This window comes from Anneissia japonica, unplaced genomic scaffold, assembly GCF_011630105.1.
Source record: "Anneissia japonica isolate Jap-2015-1 unplaced genomic scaffold, ASM1163010v1 scaffold1883_len165119_cov152, whole genome shotgun sequence".
Classification (NCBI taxonomy): domain Eukaryota; kingdom Metazoa; phylum Echinodermata; class Crinoidea; order Comatulida; family Comatulidae; genus Anneissia; species Anneissia japonica.
This window is the reverse complement of record NW_022702141.1, coordinates 8,811-28,396: the sequence shown is the minus strand read 5'-3', so window position 1 is coordinate 28,396 and position 19,586 is coordinate 8,811. Positions and strand designations below refer to the sequence as shown.

Here is a 19,586-nt window from a genome sequence, read left to right as displayed (position 1 = left end):
CTAACCCTGTAAATGGAGATCGAACCACAAAACCACCCCGAAGTTTCAGGTCCCATAGTGGTCTTGAAGGGTGGACTATATGGTACACAAATAGTTACTGGGTTGAGGAGCATAGTTCAAAATATAGCTCGAGGTGATCTGGAGGCTTTACTATGTCGCAAGACGAACCCAGTAAATATTTGTTTTATATACCACTATACAGATTGTAGGCATTAGAAGGCATGGCTGAAATTATTTGGCTTTTAACCAATGAAATGCCTGGAATCAATGTAGTCAGCATATAATAATCAATATACTGTAGTAAGAAAAACACTCTGCGTTTCTTAATACAAAAATCACACATCAACCTTGATGAACCAAGTTAGATAATAACATAGTAATCAAATAATGAAGACAGTGACACTTGTTAAAATGATGAGAGAAGTTTATTTTCAAAGAACATAGGTTTTCATTACTACAAAAATTACTGGCCATATTGTAGTGAGTGAGGTAAATTGATGAATGTGTTTTAAGCAGTGGTATAATCATTTTCTCGACAGGCAGGCCACACCCACCTCAGCCCACCATGGTTTGGCCTGAAGTGTCAAAATTTAATTTATTTCCCTTCTAAATGCCCCAAAATAGCATTTGCAGGCCAGCTGTCTCTGGGTTAAAAAATTATTATAATTACAAATTCTCCTACTGATTTTATAGCTATTTCCTGACATTTGGGTCAGGTGTTCCAAACGACTGTCCCTGTATATTTTTTGTCTGACAATGGTCAGGATTTATACATGCTTCTGAACTACTGTATACTACTATAATCAAAATGCATTAACAATATTTGCATATAAGCTAGTGTTTATATGTCCCCAACCTCTAAGCTTAGGCAAGACTTTTTATACTTTGTTTAGCGAAACCCATCACCCGCCAATGGTAATGATTTAAAATAAAAATAAAATTTTATTTATGGCCAATGAGCAGATCCGTCCCCACAAAAAAATGGAAATTTCAGAAAATAAAAATTTTTCTTTATTTTTATTATGCCCTCCGCTACCTTAAAATCTCCAAAAAAATAAGATATATATATTTTTTCCTTATATATATTTAAAGCATTTAACCATCCCATTACTACACTGTTTACATTTACCAATGAAAGTTTTCTATTTCCTCTTCCATCTGGATGCTTTTGGCAAACCCATTTTGCTAAATAAGAAAACAAAATTTCATTTTAATTTTTTCCGATCTCCTCTGACGATCTTTAAAAAAAAAAAAGTTCGCGAAACAAGGTATAAAAATGTCTCGACTTACTTTAAACTGTCATAGTCAATGTGAAAGGAAACGTTAAGTTACCCGTAATTACTTTATAACATGATTGTTGATACTCTGGTGTTTTGCGCAATATAAATGAATAACCTTTAACCTTTAATTGCTGTACCAAAATTTAATATGCTTGATGTTAAAGCTTTGTCCACACTATCAAATATATTTGACAAATATCTGTGCTTTGCCCATATATGGGAATGATGATGTCATAATGAGAGCTGTTCATTGCTGAAATAATCCTGAGAAATAGGTGGTTTACTTAAAAGATATACCCTCTGTGTTTCAGATGGGGAAACCCCTCCAACATTTTAAAATCAAGCAATTCCTCATTTTAAAGGATCAAATAAGCAAACAACTTCCAATTCGATACAGATGAAATAACAATTCATTTTCTGTTTACAAATTTCTTTCTGCAAAAAAAATCTGTATAGTGTTTGCCTGCAAATTTAAGAGTCTATGTAAACAATATTGAAATGGTATTTTTTATGTATCTGTTTCAATGTAAAGAAAATTCTTTCTTAAAAGAAAGCAAATATATATAAATTCAGATTGCCCTCCAATTAAAAACCACAGTTTGCTCAACGCATAAGCACAATTTTCAGTGTGGATCCTGCCTCACAAAATGGTGAGCAATAAATCCATTCATTATTTTTTTTTTGTTATGTTAATGCAACAACTGGATTGGCCAATCATAAGCCCTTATTTAACCAGTTGCTCATGTTAGTGGCAGGGCTGGCTTTATTATGTAATGGATAAAGGCAATATAGCATTTATCTCATCATCTGAGGGCAAGCATGTTATCGAGCAAACAGCCACATGAAAATGCCTTCTGAGCATATTGCTCATTATTGCTTCACTGACGTGTATATATCTAACAATGCAATATTTGATTGATGAAATAACTTATAAAATTTAAAATTTATCTAAAGCTTTGACGTAAGCGCCACACAGCATGGCCGTTCGGTAATTTAAGCAGGTCGCATATTTCACGCAATAACGATCGGAAAACGGCTGAATCTTGTGTCGGAATTCGGTCCTTAAATTTGTCCATGATCTCGTCTGTAGTTGCCTGACCATCGGTGCTTGCTTGGAATGAGATGAAAGTGTGAAGGTCCTTTAAAAGAGCTGCTTTGTTGTTTAATTGCACGGTACCGACGGCATCATCATCGGTTATGTTATTGCGAGCCCGCATGGTTGAAAGAAGTTCGGAAGATGATGGCAGAGCACCGTCACTCTTTGAAGTCTTTGTGAAACTGTGACCAGATATAGCACCATTAAAGAGCTTCTTGGAGCCAAATTTAAGCTTACCCTCCTGCAAGAAAAAAATGATCAAGTTTTCCATTTTACGTAGCTATAAACTCACTTGGTGATACGGACACATTAGCAGATCACACTGCCTTGTAAAAACCACAAGGCACAGTTGAAGGAAGAATGAGAGGAGGAAGACAGAGGAAAAGATGGGAAGACAACATCCGAGAGTGAACATGATTGTCATTTGCCAGACCCCAGTGGCCTGAGGTTGTCAAGACATCATTAGTGTCTGAACATCCCCACTAGGGGTTAAGGGATTGAATGATGATGAAATTCACTTGAGGCGCATATTTTTTCCAAGCTCCTGAAAACTCATTTCAGAGTAAAACTGCAGCTTGTAGTTGAGTGAATACACTACACTATGGCCCAGATTTATCTGACGCTTACACAAAAAATCCATAGGAAATTATCCTACTATCATATAGTAACAGAGATACAGAAATTAGTATTTGCTAAATGTCATTATAACACAAGACAGGCACAGCGTTTGCCCATCTTAAAACCAAGATGTCAGCTCTGTGCTAACCCCAACAAATGACACAAGCTGTCAGCTCTACTTGAAACACACAATAGAGATTTGTTTTATTTTTTCAATTATTCTTAAAGTACATGGAGGCCTATATAAAAATATCATGCAAACTGTGAAAAATGGTTGGGAATAGGGAAATAATTTTGGGAGTTACAGTGATGATGTTACAATTAAATTATTATAATAATTATTATATTAACACTCTCGCTATGCTGTTGTAAAAAAATAAATAATTTAATTTACCTGCTTCTTCACGGGTGATGCAACTTTGCTATTCTTCTTCAAACCAAACCTTGGTCTGCAATATTTAAAACAAAATATATTTAAACAAACAATGAATAATTATGTAATAATAATAATAATGAAAATGATGATGATGATAATTGTAATCAATTTCATGGTAATGGCGACTACAGCCTGGCTTCCTTAAAATCACTACACTGTCACTACAGTGTTTTTAGTGCAATCGTTGTGCTGCACTCCCCGACCAATCAGTGTCACTGAAAGCTGTTGGCAATAACGTGTAGCAATTGTATGGAAACCAAGCTCTATTCTCTTATACTTACTTATCAGGCCTGGCAACACCAACTGATCCTGTCCATGTTGGAATACCTGAAGATGCTGGCATGCAACGACGTCGAGACCTCTTCAGAGCCAGTGCTGCCTCCTTAGCAACTCGTTCAGCTTCTTTTTCAACAAGTACGTAATCAGGATTTGCAGAATCCATGATCACATCGTGTTTCATTGCACTTTGAACACCTAGAGGGTATTTACGAAAGAAATACATGTAATGAGTAAATTAACATAATTGATAATTCTTTACAAATGTATATGAATAATCAATTCATTACGTAAACTATGATTTTTCATCAATCATGTTAACAAATATTCACATTTTGTAAAAATATAAATAAATGTATAAATATTTAAATAAACGAATATTCATATACTGTAAAGTATATTGATTTTTAATTCACTTTTTGATTATTTTTGTTATTTAATATTGATATATATAACAAATATAAATATTATATATATTTTACATGTATAGGCTATTAATGTTCTCAGATGCTAAACTCACCATTTTTCTTGAAAAGCTTCTGAAGAACATAATCATCCAGTTTTGAAGAATCTTCAGTATTATTTGCCTGCTGATAAACACTGTGGCGAGATAAGTAAGCTATCTTCTTGCCTTCTAGACCTAAAGAAAGCCAATAAATAGATAAATATTTTAAGTAATCAATATACACCGACAATATTTATATGTTGTTGCAAAGCTGCAATATAAACTTTTAATTTTATTTACTCCATCTATGTAATAATTCATAAATTATTTAAGAATGTTTACCTTCTTTTGTACCAATTGTTTTGCGAATAAAGAATGAAAAAAGAAGTAGGGACTGTTTGTCGTAATAATAATAATTTTTGTGGTGCTGGCATTCGAAAAGTAACCAGTTGAATCAAAATAATGGGTATGTGTTTTTCTTACTTGCATCTTTCACTTTTTTCTTTCTCTTCTTTTCCAACTTCTTGTTTTTCTTTGATTCATTTTGTAGTTTCAGAAGTTTCTTCTTTAATTTTTCAATTTTCTTCATTTCCTTTGCTTTCCACTCTGTAATATCTTCCGGTTTGTATGGACTATTTTCCTCATTTTGGTGAACTGTCTCTTTGTTTTCTGGTTTGCTTAAGGGTGAACTGCATGGGCTGTGTTTGTCCTCTTTAGTATCTACTCCCTTGTCTTCTTGTTCGTTAGAGGGTGCTCTCAATGGGCTGTGCTCATTGTTTTGCTGAAGTGACACCTTGTCTTTAGGATTATCATTGCTGTCATATGATTTATTTATATCTGCAGCATTTTCATTCTTCTCGTCAATGTTTATTGTCCTGGCTGGTTCATCAGCTTTCTTAACATTGCAAGTAAAATCTGAACTGTCATTATTTCCACCATAAGAGTTGTGTGGATCATTTATCACATTAGAATCTACCTGTGTGTTGGAAGATATAACATGGTTGGACTTGCTTTCCTCTCTCTGTGTTCCTTCAGATGGAATGTTGATATCAAGTGGCTTGGAAAGTTTCTTAGAGGTAGTTGTTTGAGGTTTAAACTTCTTAAATGTTTTCTTTAGGACAGATTCACGCTTCACAGGACGAGGTTGTGTACTCAATGACTTGGCGGGCACTTTAGAATCAATGTTAGCTCCTGTTCCAGCAAACAATGCATTAGTCTCATTTCCATGTACACTGTCCTCAGATCCAAGTGTAAATAACTCAAAAAGATCATTGGACTTGAAAAACCTTCTCTGCTTTGGGTCTTTCAGTACCCGGTTGGTCAAAAACTGCTTAAAAATTTGTCTGCAAATAAAATTGAACAAACATCTTTTAAAGACAACTAAACAAAAATAAAAAAAAACAAACATCTGCAACTCATGAAAATAAATTTTTTATAATGATACTCAGAGAAATATGGAAGATGTATTATGTCAATGCATTGCTAGGAGAAAACCCCCACTAATTAATAATAATGCCACCAAATATTTATATAGCACCAATTCAAAATTGAATGATCAAAGAAAGGTGCTGAATGTTATTATCCCTGCTTACTGGATAACATACAATGGCAAACCAGCACAAAATGCAACCTTCTCTGCTCCCTGCATCTTGTAGTGCACTTGTACTAGGCGCACAGAACTAGTACATTCAATGCCATAACATCCTACCTAGTACCTATTTATACTCCTGGGTAGAGAGAGACAATCATAGATACAGTGCGTTGCCCAAAGACACAAGCAACTTGCACAGCGGGAGTTCCAAACCCCTGACCTCAAGGTTGGGAGTCCAAGCCAGAACCGATGTGCCAACTGCTTCTAATTAACAGATCTAAACATAAAGAGAGCAAACTCATATACCTATGATAGATTTTTTCCTCAATAGTTCCAGTGGTGAGCAAGCGGTACACAGTAACCTGTCTGTTCTGACCAATCCTCCAAGCTCTTTCTCTCGCCTGAATGTCAGTGCTTGGGTTCCAGTCTGGATCAAAGATTACAACTCTATTGGCACTTGTGAGGTTGACACCAAGTCCACCGACTCTTGTGGTTAACAGGAACAAAAAGACTGATGGATCCTGCAAGACAAATAAAAGCTTTAAATTAATGAAATAAAACATTAAATTCGTAATCTATAAGTTGCATTTAAAAGTGTAAAAATACAAACACATTTATTACAATGCCACAATTGTACAAATTAAAAAAATAATAGTAAAAATCTGCCTGCAGGATTAGGCAGTAGAATATAGGAGGTTTTGCATTCAATGACAGAAATAGTAGTCAGCAAAAATCATGGAAGACAGTTGTCATTAATTTTAATCAATGACTTAACTTAATACTCTATTAATATCTAATTTTTATATTGTATGAAACATACAAAGCATTAATTCAGTGGTAAGAAAGACTTACATTGTTGAACTTGTTAATAGCTGGTTGCCGTGACGATATATTCATACTGCCATCCATTCTCATGTAATTGTATTTATGTTTCACAAAGTATTCCATAATATCCAACATCTGAAAATCATTGCAAATCATGTCCAATATAACTACAGTTACTTCTGTTGAACTTCACAGTAAAGGATACACTTCAACAACAAATTTCTTAACACGTTCACTGCCAGTGACGAGTATACCCATCCTACATGGTGTTGCTGAGGGCGCTAAGGATGACTATACTCGTCAAAACTGGGGTAACATTCTAGCGTTTATTACTTTATTGTTATACATTGTAGAACCACAGACTTAATGGCTGATAGTTCGCGGAAGATAACATATGTATGTTTGTTGTGCTATGTTGCCAGTAGTACAGAAGATTGCACAAGTAGCGGGGGGGTACAGAAGATTGCACGAGTCGGGCGTCCTCTGAACATATACCAACCCATGCAAAAAGCAGATGTAAAAACTAGCTCTTAGCAGAGGCAATAGAAATTACTGTTCCATTGCCAGCGACGAGTTTACTCGTTCCCTACAATTTTCCCGCCAATTCATTACACACACCATTTTGATGATATGTGACTTGATAACATTTCAAAAAAGTATGTTACTTGTTTTGGCACATGGGACAAAACAAAAAAAATTGTCTAGCAGTAAACATGTTAAAATAAATATCATGTTGAGGAAATAATTTATATTACTATTATATGCTCTGTATCTTTTTTTTGTAACCTTGCTTTCTGCCATGTTGGAAACAAGCCTTACCAAATTCAAGGAAACAATGGAATTATTACTACCACTTTGAGAGGCTGATTCACAAGTTACTTCACAGATTAGATACATTTTTAAGTTCAATAAAACATAATTGACCTTTATAAGCTATAATGTTAACAACAATTTCATCCTTACCTGCTTACTCTGTGAAAACAGCAGCACTTTGTGGTTTTGTTCCTTCCAGATTTTCAGCAGGGACTCGATGACAATCATTTTGCCTGATCTTTTCCAGTACCCATACTGATTGCTTTCGTCCGAAGATTCACCTCCCTCCAGTGGGTCTCTTGGACCACCAGTGCTAAGGTCAGGATGGTTACATATCTTGCGGAGGGTAATCAAGCCAGCAAAAACCTACAACAAACGAAGATGTCATTAAGGACAATGTTAAGTTTTTACATATTAAAGAGAAATATTGAAATGTATTTGCAAGTTCTTCACCTTCGTTATGTTCAAAACAATTAAATTACTATATTACCAAAGTAATAACTTGCGTTTCCAAAAAAATAATTAATTAATTTTTTTTAGTATTATTATTCATAACTGCCCCTACCTGGTAGTCCCTGTTTAGGATCATCTGACACTCCTTTGACTTGAGATATTCCTCGTAAGTTGACCTTTGTTCTGCTGTCAGACGGCAAAACAAAACCTGTTCATTCTTTTCTGGAAGTTGCATACTTTTTTTGACGTCCTCTTTCATTCTTCGCAGGAGATATGGGTTGATGGTGTCACGGAGAACGCAGGCACACTTATACGCTGTTTGCACCTAAACGAAGAGTACATAACATTAATAACCTTACAAAAAGGATGGTGTAATAACACACTATGGTACTACTAACTTTCCTAAATAATGAATTACAGTAGAACTTTGGGATACTCTTATTAAGGGGACAATTTTTCGACCACATGATGAAGGAAAGTATATATTTTAACAATATGGCCAACCTATATTTAGGGGATACTCCTATTACACTTTTTTTTTTTGGTTCCAAAGGTGTCCCCAATAATATTTGTTCTACAGTACTCCTTATGGAATAAATAGCAATTATTCATTTATGATGAACCCTTTACCTGGACAGCTGTGGCATTAGAATAGCCTCCCATGGTGATAGGAACTGAAAATTGCACCATAAAATCTGGCAATGTTCCAAGTTTTCCAGGAAATACAAAGTCAATCAGGGACCAGAGTTCCTTGAGGTTATTTTGTACTGGAGAACCAGAGAGAATCAGACGATGACAGGTTCGGAACTTCAAAAAATATAAACACAAAAATAAGAATAGTCAGTCAGTATGCAAGTAATATATCTTTGTTAACTTCAAAATAGAAGGCTTAGCATCTATAGCATCTATATAACTTCAATTATATATTCCTAACTTTTACTTGTATTATATATATTTGAGGCTTACCATCCATGAAACCAGCATTGATGATCTGACTTTTAAATATATTCTTATTCTCTGCATTATAAGCTGTAAAATGACAGGTCATTTACTGCAATCCACTTATTATTACCAAAATTATGAGTAAAGGTATTATAGCTTCTTTACTGTATACAATACTGCCACAAAAGAGAGTATAATACATACTCCAAGTATCGAAATGCACACCATCGTGCTTGGAGGTTGTATGATATTATCTTATCTGAGATTAATCAGTGGACCTTTTGGTTTTTTGAAAAAGCTCCATACTACTGAGCCATATGAGGCATGTCGTGGCAAAATGGTTAAGTTGTCGCACAGGCCAGTATTGAGTAAATGAGCTATAAAATATGGGAGCTCAAAAAATTGCCTAATAATCCAAATTTTTTTTTCACTATAAATCAACAGATTAATGTCTTATAATCTCAAAGTATCAGTTCTGGAAGTGGTCAAGAAATTGTTTATTTATTGTTATTTTGATAGTTCATTCTATTAAATAGTGTATGCACAAATAACTTTGAAAGTAAATTACTCAAAATCATGTTTATCTTAGATTAAGATTCTACTGTACATTCACTTTCCAATAACTTAGGCTTGAAATATCCAATTTCAATGAATGACCCCTCATTTTAAAGATCACATACTCAGGTACCTGAAAATACCAATAACTTGAATTTCAATTTTTGCTACAACTTAGCCATTTTGCCACAACATGCCTCATATGTCCATATAGCGACCACCAAACACCAATACTGCCACATTTTTATGCTAATTACTCTGTTAGTAACAATTAGTAACAGTATGCTTGCTTTTGGGATGACAAGCCTCATTTCATTTCATATTTTATATATTTTTATTATTCACAAAAAATGAATTTACAGAAATTAAAAGAAAAGTAAACTCTGGTTAAAATAATGTTGACCAAAACCCACAAAACAAAAACAGGGTTGCCCAAAAGTAACTTTTCATTAACTGGTGATGATCCGTGATTTAAACTTACCTGCTTACAGACAACAGTCACCTCAGCATTTGGGTTGCGTATCTTGTGACCTTCGTCCAGAACTACATAATGCCACTTATGTCTTAGAAGGATGTCTTTATTCAGACGAGCACCAGAATATGAAGTCACCAGAATGCTGTGAGTCTTGACTATATCTTGGACGAGACTAGCCTACGAATATAAAAAAAATAATAACAAATTATTAGAGAATAAATTAAGCAAGTCAATGGTGATGTTGGTAGTCTATGAGTCGATACCTGGATAAACTGACAAATTTTCTTTTTTGAGGGGTGTTCTCATGTGTGTGAAAGAATAGGCAATTTGTTGGTTTACCCAGGTAAGTATTCACTAAGTAGACTATCTATGTTGTGAGAAGATCCAGAATAATATTTATTTTTCCGATTAAAAATTTTGTAAGGATTCAGTGATGGTATCTGCCTGAGAATTCCCCAAAATTGTAAACTTTGAAGGCTGATTTCTCAAATACTGTAATTTAAACAGCTGTATGATTAAACCCCTGTAACTTCACAACAAAATGTCAGATTTAAATTATTCTTTCACCATTTTATAACTTTTATTTTACTGTTTAACCCTGTATTATTTAACTAAAAATTGAATTTTGCGAGGAGTGAATGATTTGGCTTGTCTTTGTCACATATCTTTTGAGTATATGGAGGGTATTTTTTACCTTGGATCCTTGGAATGATCCAGAATCATGTAGAATTGCCACTCTGAACTCAGGCCACCAAGTGTGGAACTCTTTCAACCACTGATGCATCACAGTTGTAGGACAGATAATAATGACCGGTCCTAATCCATTATAGCTGAAAATTAATCATTTAAAAGTGATAGCAATAACATAAGATGAAAGATTCGAACCACCATCACTCTTCTGCTACCACAAATCTGAAACTACAGCTTGGCTGCGAGTAAGCTAAGATGAAGCGAAGAAATAAGGTTAACGTATGCAAAATATGATGGCATTATTGATGATTTACCTTAAATTCTTGTTGTAGAGTTTACTGTACTGTAATCCAGCTAAGAATGTAATAATCTGGATTGTTTTTCCTAGGCCCATCTCATCACCCACAATTCCACCACACTCCTGCTGATGTAGCTCCCAAAGCCACTTCACACCTGTTTGCTGATATCTATTACGATACAAGAAGCTAAGTATAAAATATGCTTGTGGATGAAGAACCTTTCCACTAAGCCCTGTTCCTGTTCCTTGGACGTTGCTATAAAGTCCCACAAAACGACAGTGTTAAACATTACGAAGCCACGTGCATTTGTGGGACAACACGTGTGCTTGTTAGACACGCGTATATTCCTAGCCCTGTTCTGATTGGTCAGTTGTTAATTTGCCCTGTTCTGATTGGTCAGTTGTTAAGTTGCCCTGTTCTGATTGGTCAGTTATTAAGTTTGATTGACACTTTTAAATGGTCCACTGAATGCCAAATGATAGATGTAGGAAAAATTAAACATTTTAATAATAGAAGTACAGGACCAAGGATGTAGTTGTGTTGGGCAGGGGCCACCCAGCCTTGAAGTTATCCACCCAGTCTAAAGCAAATTTCATGGCCCTCCACCCACCCTTATTAATTCACTCTTATTATTTGGAGTTCATTAGTTTAATCATCTGCCCTCCCTTGAAATGTCTATCACCTACCCTTCATTTTCTACATCTACAACCCTGCAGGGCAATATAATAGACGACGCATACAACTAAATTTATTACTCTAGAGAGGAAATAGTGGTGAAACAATAAAATGTAGATTTTTTATTTATTTATTTATTTTTTTATATTTTTTATATATATAATTTTTCTTGTTATTATATTATTATTATTATTATTATTACTATTATTATTATTATTATTATTATTATTATTATTATTATTATTATTATTCTTATTGTTATTGTTACAATTGTTGTTATTATTATTATTATTATTATTATTATTATTATTATTATTATTATTATTATTATTATGTTTTTACTTTTATCAATGTTTCTCTGGTAGACATCTTGTACAGGGACATGTTCCCTTTTTGCCTACCAGACTCATTATTATGTTTTGGGTGAAATAAAATTATGAATTATATGTAGATAATCTTTCTACATATGGCTAGAATAGCTGTGGTATATTGAGCTAACAGATATCTGCACTTAATAGGTGGTGCTGGTGATGCACTGAATTGGTGGCAGCGGTGGCAGTGGTGGTGCAGCAGTAGCAGTAGTAGTACTAGTAGTACTAGTAGTCGTTACGCAAATCAACCTTAGTCATGATCATCATCGTCATCATGAAGATCATCATATTTATCACCATCACCATCATTGTCATTGTGTGTGTTATCTTTGTTGTTATCATCATCAACAATACCACCATCATTATTGTTATTATATCATTGGTATTAGCATCATTATCACTATCAACATCGGAAAAGACAGTGACCTACCTGTATAGCTTTTTCCAGATCCTCTGTGGTAACTTCCACCCTCCCTCAAAACTAGCATTTCCCTGATCCAGGTCACTATCTAACTCACCCTGCTCAATTTTGGCTTGCTTCTCTCTCAGTCTAGCTAGCTTGTTTTCTCTGCACAGAAAATAAATCAAAATACATTCTTAATTATCTGTTATCACAATATCAATGTATTTTACAGTGTTTCGTAAAAAACAATTGAACTAAAGGTGAACATGAATTGGTAATACAATAATATACAATACTCATACTAAGTGTTAATATACTACAATGTTATTTCTTTAGTTAATATATAGACTAAAAATTTGAAACTTAATAGATAAAATTCTTCCAAGTTTTACACAAATGATGTCAGTAAAAGAGCATAAATATAATAGGCAAAAGGATACAAATCAAATTAGGGGTCGTTCACAATTTTCATTATTTTCACAAGTGTACAAACAGTATGCTAGGGGGAGGATGCTGACAAATTTGTATAGATACTTCTATATATATACATGAAAATGTTGATTTAAAGTAACATGCAAAATTTAAAATAATAGATGTTTATGACCAATTATAATACAACCATGGCTACTTACATTTTGATTTAACCTTTTACAGTACTTTAGTTGACTTCGCAATAAAACGAAAAATTTTGATTTTGCTAAATCAACATTTTTTATGCACACTTTCAGAGGGAAGGGAGGGGTACCGAAAAAGATTGTATACTTGCGAAAATGCTGATAGTTGTAAATGACCGCTTAAACTAATCTAATTCAATATTATATTTTATATAATAGATCATTAAATTTAGATTAACTCTACACCTACTTGAGTCGTTTATAAAAGACGGACTTGTCTCCATCATCCCGAGTTTTGTAAGTCCTCTTTTTTTCGCTCTTTTTTGATGTCTTAAGCTTCCTCTTTGTGCCACTTGCTTTTTTAAGTTGTCTAGCCAACATTGGAGATTTCTTTTTCTTTGACTTTTCAAAATATTTGTAAGTTGAGTAAGCATCTGAAAAAAAGTATCATTGATTTATTATACATCTTCAAGAAACTAAAAACTGGTTTCCATAAAATCGCTGCATGCTATCCTTAACAGCTTACAGCAACGTTGATTGATCTTTTGAATCGGGAAGCTTTCTCAATTGCATTATAGGGACAGATATGCAGAATAACAATTGCAGTGAAAAAACTGTAGCGACTTTGGACATTTATCTCCATTTATATTTATAGTAGTAGAATCTCTAGGATAGAGCCACACACTTGACAGTTATGTAATGTTAATGAACAATATGCATCAGTGCAATGTTATATTAAGCCTAGAAAAACAATTTTCATGCACTTGATTGCAACAAAGTATATCAAATTTCTATTGAAAATTGCAACCAGACGCACAAATAAAAATGTTATTTATATTCTTTGCAGATACATTTAGAATGAAGTTGAATAGCTTAGTGGTAAAGACACTTGCCTTCTAATGCCAGGGTCCTGGGTTCAATTCCTGTGACAGCAGCAGCAGGAACAACTCCACTCCCTAAGCCTCATAAAGAGACTTCGCTGATAAAAGCATCACATTATTTCATTTGCTTACGAGGGCCAATGAATATCAGCCGACCCTACTGGTTACGCTAGAAGGGTCGCCCTCCATAAATAAGGTTTTTAAAAAAATCATATACTTACCATTATCTGATGACTGCCAGTCTTCTGGATCTGGGCTGTAGTCACTCGATTCAAAGCACTCATTTCTGAGTCACTTTGCCAATTTGGCCGCATATCCTTTGAAGACATTGCATCTCTTTTAAAACTGCTGCCAGAGTAATACTGATCCATGGTTGGTTTGAATTCCTCTTCTGAGCTCACAGGATCACTGCCAACATCTTCTTTCTCCTTCACCTTTTCCAACCTCTTAACTTCATTCATGTCGTTTTTTAATTTCTTTTTGATAATTTCTTTCTGGTTATTATTATTCCCTTTTCTCTTGACTCCTTTCTTTCTTCCATGGAGGCTCTTTTTCTTTGATGCAAGCTCAACTTGTTCTAGCATGTACTTCTCAAAGTCTGTCAGTGGAGGGGGTTCCGTTGGTTGTGGTTTTGTCGGTTGTACAGTGGTGCCAAATGGGGTCATCTCTCCTAGACGAATTAATCGCTCCTCTTCAGTCTCCTTAGTAGCTGTTGTTGATTGGCCATCGCCAGTCAGCAAGCCTCTCAGGATGTTGAAGCTTTCCTCCTCTGGATTAAAAAGTTATGATCCATAATTATTATAGTATATTTTTTATTTTGTTTTGTAATCCTTCATTTTCACCAATTCAAAATCATCACTGTTTCTATGTGATTTTAGTATGTTTACTTACAGACAGACACAAATGCGCAGAAGCCTATGACCGGCCTCTGATTAATGATAAAGTTTCCAACATTTAAACGGAAAGAGAAGGGCGCCACGTATGTCTGGACCGAGTTTTCTTACCATGACATTGTAGATGTTCATCTAGACTGTGCTACAAAAAGTTGTGTGTATATCTTACCTTGCTCTTGATCGTCATTTTGAGATGAGTCTTCCTCAAGTCCTTCTGGTGTTCCACTAAGGGTTGCCAACAGGTAACGATGTCTTGATCTCAGCTTCTTCAACTGCTTATTCTGCAATGGTAGACAACATCAATAATCAATTAAAAGTTTATTTACCAAAATATAAAAATGAGTAAAACGATAGATTATGCAACTCATTGTATTCGAAACTACAGTGTACTGTAGAAGTGGGTAACTGGTAGGTTCAAATACCAACTGGCTGTAATATGGAATACTCCTCAGGAAGCAGAGTGCCATCAGCACCATCATTAATTCCATCACCACTTCCAAAACTACTACCATCATCAATGCCCTCACCGCAACCAAGTCCTTGTACAATCAACCACTGGGCTTGTGTGATGCCGGTCACAGGCCTACAGGTGCCAATGGGGAAAAGTAGGCCCCCCAAACCCCAGGAAAAATCACAGAAAATCTTGTATTATGTTTTAGCCACAGAGTATTTAGGCCCACTTGCAATTACAGCCCCAGGCCCCACAGCCCTTTAATCTTACCTTGATGAACCATTAATGCCGCCACCATCATCATATCTTTTTTTCTTGTGAAACATAATCATTTTACTATGGAATATTTGGTAATACTCAACACTGTACCTTCAATTCTTTCTGGCTTTTAATGGAGACAAGGGTCCTGTGAGCATCTTTGTTTCCATAGCTGTTTCCACTTGGTAGGACGATGCTTCTCATCACCTTGTCAATGTGATTAATTTCTTCTTTTGTTGATCTACAAAACAAAACAAAAACCCAATATTCCATTATCAAAATCTTTAAGAATTTCTATTAGTCATTTAGTGAAAGAAACTCTTTGACAGGAATCATATCCCTTCATAGTTTACCAACAGTTGCGTACCTAGGGGAGAGTGTGGGGGATGCACAACCACCTAAAAAAACTTGCGCACCAAGTCCTCCCCTATTGAAAAAGTTTGAAGCAAAAAAATCTCGCTCAAGTAGAAAAAATCACCTCATAATCACCTTATTTGAGAGCTAGTGCACCCTCATTTAATTATTGAGGCCACGTACTTCAACTTTGTGCTCCCCCTCCCCCATGCATCAGGGGACTTGTTCCTGAATTTCGGTACTCTTTGTATAGAATACAAGCTCTAAGCACTGAAGGGTGAACATGGCATATGCATTCCAGCAAAGCTAATACTATTGCACTCAACTTAGTGCATAATTACCTGATCTCATTGAGTACAGAATTCAACTCCTTTTCTGCATGCTTTTTTGCTTGTTTCTCTTGTTCAGCATTAATTGCACTGTCAACCTGCTGAAGAATACCTTGCTCAAGCTCTGTTTGATCATACACACCGAACAGGCCTAGCTCTTTCAGTTCGGCCGCTTGCTCAGACAGCGGTACAGACTTAATCTTAGCATTGTCAACATGGAAGGGCTTCAGCTTGCTTGTGCTCGGACCCTCTGCATTTTCTGATGCATCTTTGAAAAGAAAACATGACTGAACTAGAATTACACCTATTTGGGGATATAAATTCCATATTTAAATGATAAAATGAAGATTCTGTAATTTTGACATCATCATTTCTTTATTTTCATAAAAGAGATTACACCATTTGACCCCCTAGCACCGTATATTATCGCGTATAAGGCAATCCGCAAACAAGACGACCCCCGAATTTAAGAAGATTTTTAGACAATTTTTGCATGTCAGGCGTATAAGACGACCCCCACCCCTCGTTTCACTATCGGACTTCCTACTTTTTGCTACTTTTTATGGTCTTGAAACTGCATCTATTTGGCTAAAAACAGAGCCAAATGTAGGGCTAATCTTCCAAATAATACCATTTTATGGGCTTTTTAGTGTTCATCAAAATCTTATTTCCCAGCATTTAAAATTGCCTTCATTTATACGAACAGTTGGTAATTCAGAAGTAAGATTGCACATAAGACGAACATAATTTAAAAATCGAACATGTATGTGTTGCACGCATATAATACAACCCTGTTTTTAGATCGTAATTTACCATTTTAAGCTTTATTTTTATGTGAGAATATACAGGATGTTTTGTATCAAGACATATCTTGTTTCGCATAGAAATAACATTATTTCCGAATAATAAATTCTGATGGGAGATTCTGATGGCAGTTTTAATCCAATTCATAATCTAATCACAATTAAGAATTCATTTTAAGAATGGTATAACTTAAGCCACTGTCAATATCAATTAATATATACTGTACAATGTTCTACCCTCACAGAAAATACTAAAATGGAAATTTGCTGGTATTGGCTCTTAAGATGTTTGATTCTGAGAGAAAGCAGTGTCAGTACTTAAAACATCTTAATCAAATAATATAAAAACATATATCATCAATTCCTCACCCTTTCCTGCCACTTTTGTATGTAGCTCAGTAGATAATGAACAGGGATTATCAATTTCTGGCTTCTCTTTTGTAGACATCTTGATATTCAAACTTAAAACATTGAATGGCACATCAAATATAACACTGGAAAATCCAAGACATTTAAAAATATATTATTAATATTAAGGGGAAAATTCTTTTGAAAGAAAAAAAAAACATCATAACAAAAAAAAGTGTATTGAGATTAAATAACATTTAAAACTACTAATAAGGGGCCAAGTTTACACAAGCATGTATGGTTTTCCCTACAACTCAGCTGTTGTCACACAGCATGGTCAGAAAAGATTACTGTATTTGTAATAATTTGGAAATGTTTGTATAATACGCCATGGCACAGATTGGAACAATTGCAGTCAAAAGACCCTTTTCTGAATAGTTGTGATTACATAACACTTACAAAAGACATTATCTAACTAACTAGATCTAACAATGTCCACCAGACAAACAACGGTTTCTGGACAAAACGGAAATAAAACGGCAATAAGTCAAAACAGCAATGAACAAAATGGCAAAAAACCAAAATGGCAACACTTTTTGATTAGAACGGCAATAGACCAAAACGGCAATAAGTCAAAACGGCAAGACCAAAACAATGCTATAAAACAATTTATGTCATAATAAAAGTAAAAACGCGAAAAAAATAAACTAATTGTAAACAAGAAAGTGTACTACGATTAAATATGGTAAAAATGATGCTAAATAGCAGTATCAGCAGCAATCATCAACAATAATAATAATATAAATAGTAGTAGTAATAATAATAATAATAATAATAATAATAATAATGATGATAATAATAATAATAAAAATAATCATACAAATTCAATATTACAAGTTTTGGTACTTGTCATTGCTGTTTTGGGTTACTGCCATTTTGGTTATTGCTGTTTTGGTCATTGCCATTTTCACAGAAAATAGGCCTAGGCTATGCCTACTTTTAAAATCACAATTGATGATTAAAGTTTTTATTAATCATATGGCATAATAATCATGGCATTAAAAAAGAAAACAATTGAAATCAAATCTGGGTACGTTTGTTGGTTAGAACAGGGAGTTGTTATTATAGAGATGCTCTCAGTGCCTATCTCTCTTTAGGGAGAGTCTAAGGCCTATATCATCATGCTGCTTAGACGACTAGGCCTAGCCTAAGCCTAGCCTAAGCCTAGGTAAGCTTCGGTGCTCAGGAAATAACTTACGTTGATCTGGGTTTAGGCCTAGCCTGGCGAGGCGGCGAGGCTAGCTAGTAGTAGCACTGCCTGCTGTGTTGTGGTGGTGTACAACAACCATGCGATGTATGTACGAACTTGCCTATTAACTCTAAAGCTGAGTACATTAGACAGTGAATACATTCATCATAAGAAAAATGATAAATTCGTTAGATTTTTACGCCTAGGCCTAGTAAATGAGAATAAATGACTTCCTGTCGGCAATACCAACACTCACACAACTTAGAGTGGGGGGACATAATAGCATCACACACATTACATAACAAGCAGTAACAAAAAACACTTAACACAAATTAACATCAGCGCATTCCACCGGTATTTCTAAGCGAATTACCGTCAATAAGCGTCAACTTGCGTCAACTTACAATAACACGTCAACACAGAACAACTAATTTTCGTCACTGAAATCGGAGTTGTATTTTTTTTTTATTTATTCGGAAACTACCCTTTTATATCAGTGGCACTCTTTCTAAAGGAAAACAGAAAAAAAACCACACACACACACACACAACTACAATAACTTAAACAAAGACATGGATACCTGTTGTATAAGATGATAACAAGATAATAAGAAACAAGTGAGTACAACCTGAGTTACAAAAAGGAAATAACATGAAATAGTGAAAATTAAAAAAAAAGTAAATGTGGCAAAGTATTGATAAAATGATTTGAAGAAAATAGTGGTAGCGGCCAAGGATTTTGAGGCCAATCAGGGTTCAGGGAGATGTCATACAGGCACAGGTGTATGATGTTTATATTATTACGTCATCTACAGAACAATCCTCAATCATTAAAAATATGCTACATTACTTTTAGAAAGTATGATAAAAAATATGAACAAATAGGCTAAATATACTAACAGAAAACTCACTAGTATCATCTTTTATTATTCTTTATTTTCAGATTAAAGATGACGTGAGTTGACGCAAGTTGACTTTGTTCTGTCAAGCACAGAAGGGGATGGGGATCGGGAGATCAAAGACTGATGACTGAACTAGCAAAGCGTGTCAAGTTCGACCTAGTCACTTCGTTGGAAGAAAATAGTACCCACCTTATATCAGATTTTCTGATATATACAGCATCAATAGAATGTAACCATATACACCGCATCTGTAATAATAATG

The 19,586-nt window shown here is 34.7% G+C and overlaps 1 protein-coding gene across 1 annotated transcript; it reads right to left on the bottom strand.

The window, feature by feature from the left end:
• Nucleotides 1-406: 406 nt before the first annotated feature.
• Nucleotides 407-14,097, bottom strand: LOC117103793 (DNA excision repair protein ERCC-6-like). Its single transcript, XM_033244414.1, has 16 exons — nucleotides 13,960-14,097; nucleotides 13,108-13,291; nucleotides 12,271-12,408; nucleotides 10,810-10,962; nucleotides 10,500-10,635; nucleotides 9,812-9,982; nucleotides 8,464-8,640; nucleotides 7,946-8,158; nucleotides 7,531-7,746; nucleotides 6,595-6,702; nucleotides 6,049-6,263; nucleotides 4,635-5,494; nucleotides 4,227-4,346; nucleotides 3,712-3,904; nucleotides 3,389-3,443; nucleotides 407-2,617 (listed from the first exon to the last, which is right to left on the bottom strand). The coding sequence occupies exons 2-16, from the start codon at nucleotides 13,236-13,238 to the stop codon at nucleotides 2,225-2,227; spliced, it is 3,279 nt and encodes a 1,092-aa protein (XP_033100305.1). The 5' UTR covers nucleotides 13,239-13,291; nucleotides 13,960-14,097; the 3' UTR covers nucleotides 407-2,224.
• Between the last annotated feature and the right edge of the window lie 5,489 nt (nucleotides 14,098-19,586).

Coding starts and splice junctions, on each gene's coding strand:
- LOC117103793 (XM_033244414.1), bottom strand. CDS start 13,238: ATGTTGGCTAGACAACTTAAAAAAGCAAGTGGCACAAAGAGGAAGCTT. Junction 12,409..13,107: donor GTCTTTTATAAACGACTCAA/GTAGGTGTAGAG, acceptor TTTTCTGTGCAG/AGAAAACAAGCTAGCTAGAC. Junction 9,983..10,499: donor GATCATTCCAAGGATCCAAG/GTAAAAAATACC, acceptor TTATATTCGTAG/GCTAGTCTCGTCCAAGATAT.